We start from the raw sequence: 16687 nt of genomic DNA, 5'->3' as shown, positions 1-16687 counted from the left end.
GGTGCTGTTTTTAAAAGGTCATATTCTGACTTACTGGTACTACGGATAGAATTATGACTAAGTTGGCTTCTAGCCATATCAGTTAGTCATTTCATGTTGCAGCAGTGTTACTGATCTTTGACTCTGAAATTGTGCCACTCACTTGCCTGTGATGAGGTGGTGCAGGCCATTGGATCGATCTCAAACCATTTCTATACCGATCACCTCTGTGACAAAGGCCTTGGCCATGTCGGCTTAGTCCAAACATGTGTGACACTGGCAGCTACCATTGTCTTTAAAATGGGGCTTCCTAAACGACTCTGGTTTCTTCCTACATTGCAGATTATTCATTATATGTAGTTCTATTATTTATGACCTTGTTAAATCTCGGCTCCAACTTTGATATTGTCTTGTTAGTCATAGACAGGAGCCACGCTTTGTAAGGTAGAATGGGGTAATTGTAGCCCCTGCCTATGATATTGATTGATATCCCTGTGCATCAAACAATGCAAGCGCTACAAATAAACCGGGGCTACATATACCCCATTCTACCTTATATCAAGCATATTGTAGAAAGTGGATGCAAAATTTGTACCGGGGCTACATATACCCCATTCTACCTTATATCAAGCATATTGTAGAAAGTGGATGCAAAATTTGTACCGGGGCTACATATACCCCATTCTACCTTATATCAAGCATATTGTAGAAAGTGGATGCAAAATTTGTACCGGGGCTACATATACCCCATTCTACCTTATATCAAGCATATTGTAGAAAGTGGATGCAAAATTTGTACCGGGGCTACATATACCCCATTCTACCTTATATCAAGCAAATTGTAGAAAGTGGATGCAAAATTTGTTCATTTTATGAAATATTGATTCTTTCAGGGAAGAATGGATACTTGCAATAGAAGGTGTTGCGAAGAAGTTAGCTGTTTTAGATCAACAGTCAGGTGTACATATGAACACAAGAAAGTCTAAGTCAAAATTGTCAAAAAAAGTGGTAAGTCAAGTCTTCATCATGAAGAAGATTGATATTTGGAAAATGAGACGAGGACTGGCCTCATGCTTTAGGACTTAGGGCATGGCAATGTCTACCTTAAAAGGGGTAGTTTGCCTATCAAGTGATATCATATAGGGGCACCAAGGCAAAAATACAGTCAGTCTGTCACAACACCAGTCAGGACGCCTTGAAAGAGCAAAATATAATAAAAACAAAGTTCTTTGACGATTAAAAGGCAATGTAGACCCACTTATTGCCTTGTGGACATTGTAAAATCAGAGGGCATCAAAGCCATCTACATGAAGTGGGGCAGGAAGGTTATTCCTGCCTTCTGTCAGGTCAAAAATTAGAGGACGAGAAAGCAATATTTAAGGGCAACCAGGACAATGCATTGGTTGCCCCGATAGACATGCTCCTGACGGCTGCCAGAAATGTGTCAGGATTCGGGAGTTTGTCGAGAAGAAGTGATGCAGGTGTATCTACTCCTGATTTATTCCCAACAATATTCTGACATATTTGGCCTATGGAAACATATTGAGTTGCTAAGCCACTGGTGCTGATATTTTTCCAGGAATGTTATATGGATGTATCGGAGATCTTTTGAGAGCTTGTGAATCGACTGTTTAGTACAAAAGGCAGACTATGATTTTCTCCTGTGCAGTTTTAAACAACTAGATTTACATACATCGACAACTAACTTTCTCATTCTATTCTTTTTTCCAGACGCTGGATGACTTTGACCTCTTGAAAGTGCTCGGAAAGGGCACATTTGGCAAAGTCATGTTAAGTAGGGAGAAATCCACTGGTCATTTCTATGCCATCAAAATACTCAAAAAAGATGTCATAATTCAGAAGGTGGGTATTTTTTAAAGGAAAGTGAAAAGTTCTTATATCATGCCTTTATACTGTAGCACTGTGTATTATCTCAAAGCATTTCCCAGCCTGATTCATTCTAACATTAGAGGGGCTCCTGGTGATGACGAGGTTAGGGGATGGACATAGTCCCTCAAATGCCATTCGACATCTTGGACCTTGGATGCAACAGCGCACTGCATGTTTACAGTGTAGAAAGCACTGTGCCTTGTTTTGGCAGCAGTTATGATTCGGCAACCATAAATTCCTTAATAAGCCATGTCACAGAGTGAAATATGCAAGGTGGATAAGTTGCAAGAAAATTAGTGAAAATTAGGATGCAATAATTCCAAGAACAAGAAAGTTCAGTCTGTTTTATGTTTATTCAATAACACAAAACTTCTATTTCAGGATGAAGTCAACCACACGTTAACAGAAAGTAGGGTCTTACAGACGACCAAGCATCCATTTCTAACAGTAAGTTTTCAACTGCTACAACACCTTGGTCTTATCCTAGAACTGCAAGAGCCTTTCGTATAGTGAACAGTACAGTGGAACCTCCCTTAGTGGACACCTCTCTATTGAGGACAACCACTCTATTAAGGACAGTTTTAGTCCCAAATTGGTCGTTTCTATTCAATTTGACCTCTCTAATCGGGACACCTCTCTATTAAGGACAGCACTTTTCAGTTCCGAGGGTGTCCTTAATAGAGAGGTTCTACTGTACTTGTATATATATTGTCAGACCAGTTGATCCTTTGCTTTGCCAAAATTGAAATTCACAACACCTCATCCGCATCATTCTCCTTTTCAGCAACTGAAGTATTCATTCCAAACTGAAGATCGTCTTTGCTTTGTTATGGAATACGTGAATGGCGGAGAACTATTTTTCCATCTGTTCCGAGAGAAGCGGTTTACGGAGTCAAGAACGAAGTTCTACGGCGCCGAGATCATTTCAGCGCTCGGGTATCTTCATCATCATAATATTGTATATAGAGATATTAAGGTGAGATTATGATCGATTCATGCAGCGTTAAGCATCTTCCTTTGTACTTTTACAGTACTGTACAATAGCATTCTGCGAAGATGACGTCACTGCAGCTCCTGCCCTCTATTTCCCCATCGCTGAATTACAGGCAATGTCGGACAAACATGCGGTTTCGTAATGGATTCAGGCTTTCTAACTAGGGCAGTTAGATTCAATCTGGCACATTTCCGAGTGTTGGAAATACTACATAATTGTTCTGAATATTTCTCTCTCTGACTCTATGGTATCATTCATGCTAAAAACAATGCAGGGTCAAAGATAATTGACTTTGAAATAAGCTCAAATGCGTAGAAATAAGTGTCGATGTCCGACTGTCACGTGACTAAAACGTCATCAATATCTTATGCAAATGACCTTGTGAGCTATAAATAGTAACTTCGCAGAATGCTATTACAGTACTATTAAACCAGACGTAACATTGTGATAAGGTAAGACTCAGGTTATGATTGATTAGGACAGAGTGATGCCGTGTTTTGCATGTGCTTCCATTGTACTTGTACAGAAATCTACAATACAGTACTACCCAGAAGTAATGTTCCTTTTTGACACAACTTGCACATGAAGCTCTGGCCCGCAATTCAAAGCGTATGCTGAGGCATGTTAGATCTGGTTTCAGGGATCTCATCATGTGAATTCCTTGACAAAACGTTATCTGAAATATGCTGTACTCACTATTGTGGTTTTAGTGATTATTGTCCTGTTGCACATAACAGGGAAATTACTTTGGGCCAATTCTGAACAAACATATGCCACAATCGAAATTGTATTTCAATGATGGAAAATACATTATTCTGCAATCATTAGTTTCTGTCAAATAGTGACTGTTAATCCGAGCTAGGCCCCTGAAGAGTTCACAGCTTGAAAAAGCTGCAGTATTTGAAATTGATTTTTTAATGTACAGCTGTCGGGTCATTAATAATAATAAATAATAATACATATTTATACAGCGCCTTTCCAAAGCCTGATCAGGGCGCTATCCTACCAAAGTGGTCCTGAAACAACCAAATCTTTAGCCAACTTTTGAATGTGTCAATGTTTGAGAGAGGTTAAATGTGACCTGAAACGCTTTTATTAAAATTATAACTTGGGGTATGGATAATAGGGCATAACATAAGAAACACAAGTGTGAAAACCGCATGAAAATCAAACTACTCACCTTAAAGTTATAGCAGTGTGTAATTCAAACATTCCAGGTGTTGCAACAAATTGAATATACATTGTGCTGTATTGAAATAAAGTTTTGATAGTTTCATGCATATATTCTAATTTAATACCTTGTCACAGGTATGAGTTTTTGGTGAGCACGTTGATGTGCAATTTTAAAATATAGGCATGAAACTATAAAAAAACTTTATTTAAGTACAGCACACGGTACATCATCAGTTTATTCTTCCTGCACCACCTGGAATGTTTGAATTTTATACCTGCCATAACTTGAAGATGGGTAGTTTGATATTTATGCGGTTTTCACCACTGTGCTTGTTATCTTATACCCTATTATTTTTTCCCCAAGTTAAAAAGTGGTGCGGGTGACCTTTAACATGCTGGGGGAGACCCTTCCACACCACAGGGGCACAGGATGAGAAGCCACGATCTCCGAGACCTGGCAATGTTATGGTTATGATCTGTGTCCCGTGTTGGGTGGGCTGGAGGTGTTTATCACACCAAGAAATAATATGTTTACAGCAGTTTTAATAGTACACACCTGTGATTTTGTAGAGCCATCTGTGTTGTAAACAACATGAATACTTGACACTTTGACAACAATTATGTAAAGTATTGTAATGTTCCGAGATAGACACATCAGCATTTCATTGCTATTATATTAGCAGTTAACACATTCCCTGCCAAATGACGTTTTTGAGCGTCATCTGCATTTTGGCGCACCCTGCCAAATGACATTTCAAAACGTCATTTTCGAAAATTTGAAATTCGCGCCTTGTACTATGTTTTGTTTCCGTTCACGAATGTTCCCGGGCGCTTGTAGTCGGTTTCTAGCTGAAGATTCGCCAATTCGCCAATTAGCTGTTGCCACTGCTAAACCACAGAAACGTTGTCGTATGTGCTACCGCGATGGCATTCGGAGAGACACCAGATATCGCTGTCGGGAGTGTAACATCCCCCTCTGCATGAACAAATGCTTTGCAGGGTACCACTCAAAGACTGTTGTATAAGGAAGAGTAGAGCAAGAGCTACAAAGACTCCAAGTTTCATGTATGTAGCTTTATTCCAAATATACATTTCATACAGATGAAAAACGGTGAAATTGGTCAATTCTCTGGCCCGCGGCGTCTTATCTAAGAAAAGCCTCTGACAGGGAAGCTGTTAATACTTTTATTATCACCAGTTGAAGGTGACACCCTGACCTAAGACCTAAGATTGGGTCTTGCAATTCGCAACAAATTAAGTTTAGTTTGATCACAAACATGATGAAAGCTTTGTTTTCAAAAGTTTTCACTTCAAAAGATTAATGAAAAGAAATAACATATCAAACTTTCAGGCAGAATTATTTGTTGTAGAATATATCAGGGTTGGTCCTACCCTCGATTTTTCAGCAATGATGCCAGTGACGTGGTGGGCCAGTTTGAAAAATGATATGACGACATGTATCAGTATTCAATTCGAATGAATACCGTATATATACAGTAGAACCTCTCTATTAAGGACACCCTCGGGACTGACAAGTGCTGTCCTTAATAGAGAGGTGTCCTGATTAGAGAGGTCAAATTGAATGGAAACCACAAGTTTGGGACCAAACCTAGTGTCCTCAATAGAGAGGTTGTCCTTAATAGAGAGGTGTCCGCTAAGGGAGGTTCCACTGTAATAGAAACTGTAGCTTATCTTCTTAAAAAGAAGTTGTGCACTAAATTATTTTTCAAACACTAAACAAACACTGAAAATGGTATGCCTTTTACTGGAAGCAATCATATTTGCATCATGCTAGTAGCATATTGATTGATTCGTTCAAGAGTCTACACCATTCCAACCTGATTATATGGTAGTCTTAGTTAACTGACCCCAACTTTACCTCAGACGCTGCTAACGATCATTGCTATAGCTACTGCGGCTAGCCTGACCCCAGGGTGACCCTAGGTTGCAAAACTGTTGTTGTTTACGAATCAATAATCTGACTCGCCGGAAATAACTTTACACGAAAATAATAAGCTTTTTGCTTGGAGGTTCTGACCCTTTGAACCCCATCGAGTTGATGTAACAATTATTTCCGTAATATCATTTTCATAATGACATCATGGGTTACATGGGGTAAATATTGATTAACAATACCTCCAAGATTTGTGTGGCAGAACTTGGGTTTTATACCTGACGTAGGGGTCAAATATCATTCTCTTGAGAGTCTACTCTGATAACCACCTTACACAGAATGATGTAAGATCTGACCCTCTGAACTCTGTTATTTATTAATCTGTTCTGGTCAATTGATTTGTTTCCCTGCCTCTTGATAGTTGTAGCTTTAGTCCACAGCTACATGTAGGTTATCAATATCATGTTATGTTGCTGGGGTCAGTAGCCAGTTGCAAAAAATATTTAAAAATTTCTTTTTTCATCAAATTTTTTAGCTCAGCTGACTAAGTCAGCCGAGCTTGTCAAATAAGTTGTTCAGTGGCGTCCGTCTGTCCATCCATCCATCCATCCATCCGTCCGTTAAACCCATGGTGCACATTTTGTAACCGTAAGACCTAGAGACTTCAATTTTGCATTCCTGGATACTTCTGGTCAAACTCTACTTTCAAAACAAAATTTGTCGCCATTCGACCTACTTCCTGCGAGCGAGAGTGCATGAAGGAAACTGGCCTATATCGGCCTAGGAGCAGCAGAATTAGTCGAAATATGCTCTAATATTAAGATAAAATTCTTGAAAATCTATTTTATTGAGAAAAAGTTCAAAATTTTAACAGGAGAGGGCGCTACCTGCCTTTTAATTATTTCTGCCGATTCAAATTCCCGCCCGATGACGTCAGCCATCAATGAAGTCTCCTATTTGCCAGTTCTCAAAACATGGCAGCTACACAACAAAAGCAGTAGCTCCAGGAATAAATCACTGTTCACTTCAGCTTCGTAATCGATTGTACCCCCACTTTATTGTGTTTTGTGTGGTGTTCCTATTCAATCAACGATGTAAGGCCTTATTATGTTGGTTTTAATTGAGAAGGTGCATTATAAGCGGCGTACGAAATACCGAAGCGGAGACAAAATGGCGGCATGTTGTTTACGCTATGTGCAATAATCTTGGAGCTCAGTCAATGACACTCAAGTACCCAATTTTCTGCTTAAAAAGTAGTCTGGTAGGCGATATTATCACTAGTTTGTTTCAGTGGTAGTCATAAGGTCTTTAGGGACTAAATTCAGAAATTAGTTCTTGAATATTTGGTGACATTTCTGTGAAAACGATATCGGAAGTGCATGCTCTGTTCGCGATGACATCGCCGATGTATTTTGAAGTGGAGAATTCCCACAGTATGTGCAGTGAATCGGCATGATTCTGTTCGCCTGTGTTATGTTTTAGTTCTACGATTCTTTCAAGAGTAAAAAGTAGACATTCTAAGCAATACAATAATGTCACTCCCATAAAAATTGATTGGAAATTGAGGGAGCTACGGCATTCTCTTCGGCAACTGGCAGCGCTGAAAAAATACATTGCATACTGTACAATACCAAATGGCACATTTTAAAAAGCGCTCATTGGACAACGTAGGGAATCACCAGAAATGACGTCATCGCTGGTCTAAATAGAAAACTACGGTGGCGCAGTAGAGCACAAGAAAAGGTTTAGCATTAACTTCGTCATGCAAGCTTCAGCAACAAAACGATTTCTCATGAATGATTTATTTGATCATCATCCGCTTGTTTCCCCTGATAGATAAAAAAATGATTTACAATTTCCATCAAAGTTTTCTATTTTGTGTATAGTCACGTGTTATTTAACTGGCAAGGAGCCAAGCAGTTTTGAATATTCGCGGGAAAATACTTCGTACTTGTAAACGAGGCTATGACAATGAGTATCCTCATTCATGGCATAAACTTCATGTTTCGGTAAATATTTTCATACGATGATTTCACCCAAATTGTGGTCAGGATTGAGGAATGAACAGTGGCATAATTATGTCAACCAAAAACATTGGTACCGTAGTGAACGCAAAAGGATATCAAATACCATGGAGCATGCCATTTTCATGAATAATGAACTAAACACCGGGAAGATATTAATGATATTAACTCAGCTGAGCGCCAGGCCCTTGGGCCTCTTGTTTGGATTCTTGACTCCCCAATCACATTTTAACAACCAAACACATGGCAAATGAGTATAGACAAGTCTATTTCAGCCTCAAATTCGTCCTTATTAGGGCTAAATAATTTCTTTTTTCTTCAAATTTTTTTGGATTCTTCACTCCCCAATTTTAATCACCAAACACATGGCAAATGAGTATAAACAAGTTACATTACAAGTGTTTATGAATGAGCGCAACTGACCGCGCGTTACTATCTTTCTAAGTCAGATGTTTAAACCAATCAGCATCAAGGACATGCATGATCTCATTAATAATTTGCATACCAAAGTTTCCGATCAGTGCTTCGGAGTTCCGATGTTTGCTTCGGGTGTTATCGGCAAGATATACAAGATCGTGACGATTTCGATTCGCCACTTGCAAAAATTGGGGCCTTCGCCAGCGTGGCGTGCTTGGGGAATAATTTCATCGCCACACACCGTTTGAATTCCCGGCTAGCGCATCCCTGTTGTAAATTACTCCCCTGAAAATGGCCAAATTAGCCCCTCTGCCTCAGCCTAGAGTCCACCTTTAATAAAACTGTTCAACTACCTTTTGCAGCTGGAGAACCTGTTATTAGACAAAGATGGACACATAAAAATAGCCGACTTTGGTTTATGTAAGGAAGAAATGTCTTACGGCACGAGCACAAAAACATTTTGTGGAACACCGGAGTACCTGGCACCTGAGGTAAGTGATCACAGCGCTTTTCCATGCGTATGACTTTGCTCAAGGCACTTCATCATCCTGGAGATTGAAATCTTTGTCTACGAAATGACGTCATTCTGGTGTCAGGCATAACTTTTTTCACTCATACCTGTTTAATATACTCAATACCAGAATTTCACTCTTACACTGCTTAATACACTCATACCAGGATTTCACTCATACACTGTTGAATGCATTCATACCCGGATTTCACTCATACACTGTTGAATGCATTCATACCGGGATTTCACTCATACACTGTTGAATGCATTCATACCCGGATTTCACTCATACACTGTTGAATGCATTCATACCAGGATTTCCCTCATACACTGTTGAATGCATTCATTCCAGGATTTCACTCATACACTGTTGAATGCATTCATACCAGGATTTCACTCATACACTGTTGAATGCATTCATACCAGGATTTCACTCATACACTGTTGAATGCATTCATACCAGGATTTCACTCATACACTGTTGAATGCATTCATACCAGGATTTCACTCATACACTGTTGAATGCATTCATACCAGGATTTCACTCATGCACTGTTGAATGCATTCATACCAGGATTTCACTCAAACACTGTTGAATGCATTCATACCAGGATTTCACTCATACACTGTTGAATGCATTCATACCCAGATTTCACTCATACACTGTTGAATGCATTCATACCAGGATTTCACTCATACACTGTTGAATGCATTCATACTAGGATTTCACTCATACACTGTTGAATGCATTCATACCCGGATTTCACTCATACACTGTTGAATGCATTCATACCAGGATTTCACTCATACACTGTTGAATGCATTCATACTAGGATTTCACTCATACACTGTTGAATGCATTCATACCCGGATTTCACTCATACACTGTTGAATGCATTCATACCCGGATTTCACTCATACACTGTTGAATGCATTCAGACCAGGATTTCACTCATCCCTGTTTCAATCCTATCCTCATTCTTTCCAGGTTTTAAAAGACAATGACTATGACCGAGCGGTGGACTGGTGGGGCACCGGTGTTGTTATGTATGAAATGATGTGTGGTAGGCTACCGTTCTACAACACAGACCACGAAGTTCTCTTCGAGCTCATATTAGAAGAAAATATCAAGTTTCCCTCATATATAAGTATGGCAGCTCGATCAGTGCTGCAGGGGCTTTTGGAGAAGGAGCCCAAGAAGAGGTAAGTCGGTGCTCTGTAATCGGGTGAGCTGGTTTGGGTTCCATTAGGCTTTGTCTTGAAAAGTGGTTATAAACAGAGAAAAATGGTTATAAACAGAGATGAGATATTTCCAATTTTTGGAAAAAAAATTTTTTCTCATCCTAATTATAAAAAAGGCTTGATTTGACAGCAGAAATGGAAGTATCCATGCGTCAGCTCTCTGTCGAACTTCGATTTTTTTTTTAAATGACAAAAATAACTTTCTTGATAGCGGCATATTTTGCAATTTGGGCAGTTCCAAAAATGTTCTATTTTTTGTTCTGGGCACTGTGGCAAAACATATCCCCTGGCAGGCTTATACTGCAGTGAATGGAATCATCAGGCCACGCACTGACCACTGATGAGTCCCTTTCCTCCCCCCTCCCCCCCCCAAAAAAAACCCTCCCACTAAACAATGCAATGTTAACTGTCGAACCGATTTTGCAGGTTGGGAGGTGGTGTTGGGGATGTAAAGGATATCATGTCACACGAGTTTTTCGCTGATGTCAACTGGATAGATCTGGTCGAGAAGAAGGTAGGTGGAGCTGAAATCTTGTCTCATGTTGTAGACGTTGTGAGCTTTCTGTGCTTTAAACTACAGGGTGTTTTGGAAAACATGGCCATATTGCAAGGATATACAAGTATTCTTTTGGATTTCCTCTTGAAATCCAAACAAAGACTTGTGTGTACATTTGATTTAAAGTCCTAAAATGCTTTTCAAGGAACGTATTGAAAGGGTTATCAATGGCTTCTGTTTGAAAGGAGATACCAGTTCAACAATATAAATCATACCATTGCATACTAGAACCTTTTAGAATATACAATGTTTGAATGCAAGTTGCTAGCATAATGAATTTGTGAGGTCAATGATGATTCCACTTTTGCATTGGCTTGTTGTGTATATTTCTTAAGATTCTTGTTAACAATGTTGTGATTTGTATCACCCTCAGCCATTTTAACATGTTTAAACAAAGGTTATTGAGCCTTCTAATGTGGCCGTGTTTTTTATTAACACCCTGTATGAAATGATGAGGTAAGGTAAGGTATTAAGGTAGGAGGAATTTTCATTTTGCAAAGTCTAGTCACGCAGAACCTTACTTTTTGATTGTGCAATGCTTGGAAAGACTCCACTAAGTGGCCTTTTAATCAAATTGTTTTAAGTACTTTGAAAGTGTCAGGGTTTTACCTCAGTACAGTGGAAACTCCCTTAGCAGACACCTCTCTATTAAGGACACTAGTTTTGGTCCAAAATTGATTGTTTCCATTCTATTTGACCTCTCTAATTTCTCGAATATTTTGCAATAATTCAAATAGCTTCTTGGAGAGCTACATGCATAAAGTGAAATCGAAAAAAGGGTTCTGTCGTTTATGCACAAACCTAGTAATCCGGATATCTACCTTTCTGACATGCCTGATGAGAAATCTTAACTGCTCTTATATTGTAGCCTACAGAATAGAATCAAATTCTGTTGTAGTTTGACAGTTTGTTTTTTTATGGTACTATGATGAGCAGGAAGGTAGAGGTCCATAATATTTTTGCACCAGGTTTCGTTTTGAGAATGAGAAAATGACTTGCACTGCACTTTCCGTAAATGGACTAGGACTAAGGAGATGTTTGTCAATGCAAAACTTCTTTTTTGCTGGGACTTTTGCTATGGAGAGGCCTGTGGGGGGCTGAGTGTACTTCCAATGTTCATTAATGACACGATCCAGGAGATTCTTCGTTGTCAGAAAGACAGAATCATTTATGATGCTCGAAAATGCTGAAAAATCTAGTAGCTGGACAAATTGAGTTATTTAGTATTTTGGTTAAGTTCAAATTCTTTCTTTTTCTGATGAACCTTCACCAAAAAACAATGTTGAAATCTCCATATATCGCCTTGATTTAAAAGGTAATAAGTGAGTTTTGGGAAACATCTCTTTCGTCTCTGGCCCTATTAATCACAACCCTCATGTTGTGTTGCTCAATTTACCAACCGCGACCCCTCTAGCTCACTCCCCCCACCCCCTCCCACTCGCCCGCCCATGACGGTACTGTCTATGTGTGGATTACCAGTGTGCTAGTGGCATGCATGAGTGATGTATGACTTGTGGCTGGTGTTCAGGTGGTCCGTTGACTGTGCCCCGTTTGAATATCATCTGTGATGAACAGATATTCTGTGTCCTGGTGTCAGACGTGAAAACATGGACTATTGGAGGCTATTCAATAGTCTCCTCTGCTGTGCACTTCTTACTCGGCGGCAAGTTCATGTAGGGTGACTAGCATCAAATATGTGACCGTCACAGCAAAAGCTGGCGCATGTCGCTCTGAGCTTGGCAGGTTGAGACGGACTGTTAATTAATTTCTCTGTTGTCTGCCTTTTGTGAAATATGAGCACATCAATTTCTTCCATTATCTCCTGGTGTCATTTAGGCTCATCTTCTGTGCGACATGCGCCTGGTTTTGCTGTGACGGGTCACATATTGTCATCCTTTGGACTATAAAGGAGACTGGCTATCGAGCATAGTCAAATTTGTTCAAAAGTGCATGTTGACTTGAATTCCTTTTCCATGTATTTAGAGATTTGTTGGAGTTCAATGTCTTATTTAAACCATCTGTCTCCAGTCTAAAGAATAGATTTGTACCTCAACTAGTAGAGGGTATAGTTTCGAGATAAACATATTTTGGTCTATCCTAATTGGGGTCTATCCCAAAGGAGGTTACATGTATGTTCTGTAGTAAAAACGTGAAACATAAGTACCTTGAGCAGATTTAGCTAATTTATGAAACTTTGAATAGAAAGGAATCATCTTTATTAACTTGCCTGGTGTCATTAGTAATTCAGAGCTTTCAAGCTTCACTCATCTTGGCTTGGTGCTGAAGGTTGCTGGTAACTCGCTTTGGATTGTCCAAACTTGACTAGACCTCGCGCATTGATAGAGTTGTCCGAATTCTTTACTCCGTAGAATTTTCCGCCAGTTCCATCAAGCTGATCTTGTCAAGTTTGGATCCCAAAGCTACTGGAAATGACTTGCAAAAACGTGTTTGCCAACCAGCTGACGACGCATGCTTGATGTTTTGACATCATAATGGCGGCATTCGTAGCGCTGTGTTGAAATCTGACGTCGTACACTACGTTACGTCCTGAAGGTCGTGTATTTAGGTTCGATATAATGCTCACATCGAAAGTCTTTTTTAACATTTAAATTTGAGTACAGCTTGACAAACTGTGTTCTTGAAATGCAATGAACTTACGACCAATTCGTTATGCTTTTACAATTACATGTTAATAGTAGTAATGCATGATATCAAGAATTTTAAAAGACTAGTCTTTAGTAATTGTTGATTACGCTTGTCCATTGCAATTACATGTCAGTAGTAATGCATGATATCAAGAATTTTAAAAAAAGTCTTTAGTAATTCTTGATTACGCTTGTCGATTGCACTAAGACGTATGATTGTTATGACTGTAATGTTCGACATGAACAAACTCAAAGAATGTATTTCACTCTTTGATACGTGTCGAGGGTTATGTAGAAACTCTTGCCATTTCTGTTTAATATTTCATGAATGTTCTTCGTAATTTTGTTGTTTACTGGAATGCTTTCTGTCTCAACGATGTTGTAACCACCAGTCCTATCCTGGAGATAAGTACCTGAGAACCAGAGAACTTCATTGTACACTCCTGAAAGATAAGTCCGACACTATGGAATAATTGTTGCACGCCAGCTCGTATGAGTTTGGTAGCAGGGCTTGGTAGCCTGTGGTAGATACCTGTCATCAACTTGGACTTTTGACACAACCATGTCTGGTTAGCCTACAGGACATCAAAGACACTGGCATAGGTGCCACCATTTTGGCAAGAACTTAAAATCCTATTAAAAGCAATTAAAATGCCTTTAAAATGAAGTGTCTGCCCCTTTAAAACCTGAGAGGCTGTTCTCCAGAAACAAAAAACAGACTCCCGCCCTTGAAATTGGCATCCATTTTGTTCTTGAACTCGTTCAAAATCAGTCGATTGTACTGGATCATTTGCTAGTGCCTGTGACAGACAAAGAGCATTTATCGCTGTAGTGTGTGCTACATATCAAAGTGGGACATCCACAGACTAGCAATATCTCTATCACAGCGATATATATTGCACCTCTCAACCATAAAAATTGCAAGTCCACAGCAGGCTGTGGAGGCTTTGGTTTTGTATGATGTCACCTGACACTGTTTTTATTCGGTCAATAAGATTTTGACACCAGTTTCAGGATGGCGTAGTAAAAAAATTCTAAGTTCAGGGGCTGATTCTCTGTTTGTTTTTTGTATGGTCCTCACTCATTCCGAAAGATTTTGAATATAAATCTGTCAATATATCAATAATCGGTGTCATTAGGTATTTTGTTGGGGGCAGACCATTATCAAAATACACTGTAGAACATGTAGAACGTTTGCTAATTTCTTTGTCGAGTTTGTTGGCCGAAACTTGTCAATAAATTTTGTTCTGTACCAGCTGTCTTCAACGCTTTGCCTATATCATGTGACAGGCTTGAATAACAAACTATACTGTGTTATTGTGGGTGTTGACATGGTGAAAAAGGTTACATATTGGCCACATGTATAGTGTTTTTTCTTTGTGGGTGTCATGGTCACAGAGTCTTTTTAGATGCCTGTTTTGCAAAAAGTTTTGATCTTCCTATGTAAAATTCATGTTGTCAGCACTGATGCACTTCACACACATACATATAACCATACATATATACATGTACATTTTTTTTTAGCCCTGATCAGCTATTTTGTCTAAAAAATGAAAATTGAGTCATAATTTATTCATACCATTAATTCAACTTCAGCGGTTTCTGGACTAATGTTTGATTTGAAGAGAATAAGGTTTTGAAGAGAATTCATCTACTGCTATTTCAGTTTTTTAGTCACAAATATTGAAAGTCCGATGATATTGATTTCTAAAAAGCATTCAATGGGGTTATATCAACACAGTAACACTCTTTCCGTCATGTCGGTTTTTACTATATCTCTCCTAACATGTTCTTTTGCCCCTCCTATGCTTCAATTAGATCCCACCGCCCTTCAAGCCTGGCGTAAAAAACGAATTGGATGTACGATACTTTGATGAAGTGTTCACCGGCGAGAGCGTCGAATTGACTCCGCCAGGTCAAGGTCAGCTGTTAGATGTTAGTGAAGAGGAGTTGCCGTATTTTGAGACATTTTCCTACCACGGTGGCGCCACCGCAAGCATGGCAAGCAGTATGGTGACAGGAAGTATTCGTAGCTGCCGAGATCCCTCGTATTTTCTACCCTAGTGCTGCCCCCTTTTGGACAACTTCTGTGTCAAATTGTTCATGTACGGTATTTTTTTATCTTGTAGTAAACCCAGAATGAATTGCATGCTGAAAAGTCCAATGGTTCAAAAGATCAAAATCCATTCCCACACCAAACTGTGGTTGAAATAAGCAATCCTCTGAAGAGGATCTCAACTTTTGGAGAGCTGCAGTATTATCTTTTTTTCCCATTCATTCACTGTCCTACTAACATTCTATTAAACTCATCCTGGTCACATAACCTATCTTCTGACAGATGCCTTGGCACATAACCTATCTTCTGACAGATGCTTTGGCCGTGGGGCCTTGGCACATCACCTACCTTCTGACAGAAGCCTTAACAGATTACCTGTCTTCTGATAGAGGACTTTGCACGTTATGGGTCTTCTGACAGATGCCTTGTTAGGTTACCTGTCTTCTGACAGAAGCCTTTATACATTACCTGTCTTCTGACAGATAACTTGGCATGTTTCCAGTTTTCTGACAGATGCTTTGTCATATCAACTGGGTTTTGACAGATGCCTTAACAAATAACCTGTCTTCTGACAGATGCCATGGCACCATACCTGTATGAAAGATGCCATGGCACGTTACCTGTCTTCTTACAGATGACTTGGCACGTTACCTACCTCTGACAGATGCCTTGGCACATAGTATGTCTTGCAACAAAACCCTTTATACATTACCTGTCTTAAGACAGATGACTTGGCACATTACCAGTTTTCTGACAGATATATCTTGTCATATCAACTGGGTTTTGACAAATGCCTTAACACATTACCTGTTTTCTGACTGATGCCATGGCATGTCACCTGTATAAAAGATGACTTGGCACGTTACCTGTCTTCTGACAGATGCCATGGCACGTTTCCTGTCTTCTGACAGATGACTTGGCACGTTACCTGTCTTCTGACAGATGCCATGGCACGTTTCCTGTCTTCTGACAGATGACTTGGCACGTTACCTGTCTTCTGACAGATGCCATGGCACGTTTCCTGTCTTCTGACAGATGACTTGGCACGTTACCTTCTTCTGACAGATGACTTGTCACATTACCTATCTTTCGGCAAACGCCTTGTCACATTACCTCATATCGTCACCTAACCCAAGTCAGCTGACACATATTTTGTTGCAACGCCTCTCCCATAACAGATGCCTTATCATATTGCTTTCGACATCTGATGGACATCTGTTTCATTGGTATAAAGATTTCTATGAACTTTTGGACTTATGTGTGACCCACCGAGATGCTTGCTACTGTCTGTTTTCCCTGATGCATC

At 39.6% G+C, this 16687-nt stretch overlaps 1 protein-coding gene across 2 annotated transcripts in view; it reads left to right on the top strand.

The window, feature by feature from the left end:
* Positions 1-16687, top strand: part of LOC135485700 (RAC-beta serine/threonine-protein kinase B-like) — a 39797-nt gene that overhangs the window by 9831 nt on the left and 13279 nt on the right. Inside the window, exons 5-12 of one of the 2 annotated variants that reach the window (XM_064768091.1) lie at positions 873-987; positions 1711-1842; positions 2251-2316; positions 2654-2845; positions 8734-8862; positions 9871-10085; positions 10551-10638; positions 15144-15430. In XM_064768091.1, the coding sequence (XP_064624161.1) occupies positions 873-987; positions 1711-1842; positions 2251-2316; positions 2654-2845; positions 8734-8862; positions 9871-10085; positions 10551-10638; positions 15144-15389 (1183 nt within the window). In that variant the 3' untranslated portion in view covers positions 15390-15430. The remainder of the gene's footprint in view (positions 1-872; positions 988-1710; positions 1843-2250; positions 2317-2653; positions 2846-8733; positions 8863-9870; positions 10086-10550; positions 10639-15143; positions 15431-16687) is intronic. The other variant, XM_064768092.1, reaches the window with a different exon arrangement.

This window comes from Lineus longissimus, chromosome 3 (genome assembly GCF_910592395.1).
Source record: "Lineus longissimus chromosome 3, tnLinLong1.2, whole genome shotgun sequence".
Lineage (NCBI taxonomy): Eukaryota > Metazoa > Nemertea > Pilidiophora > Heteronemertea > Lineidae > Lineus > Lineus longissimus.
Note: the sequence above shows the minus strand (reverse complement) of the source record. Positions and strands in the feature narration are given on the sequence as shown.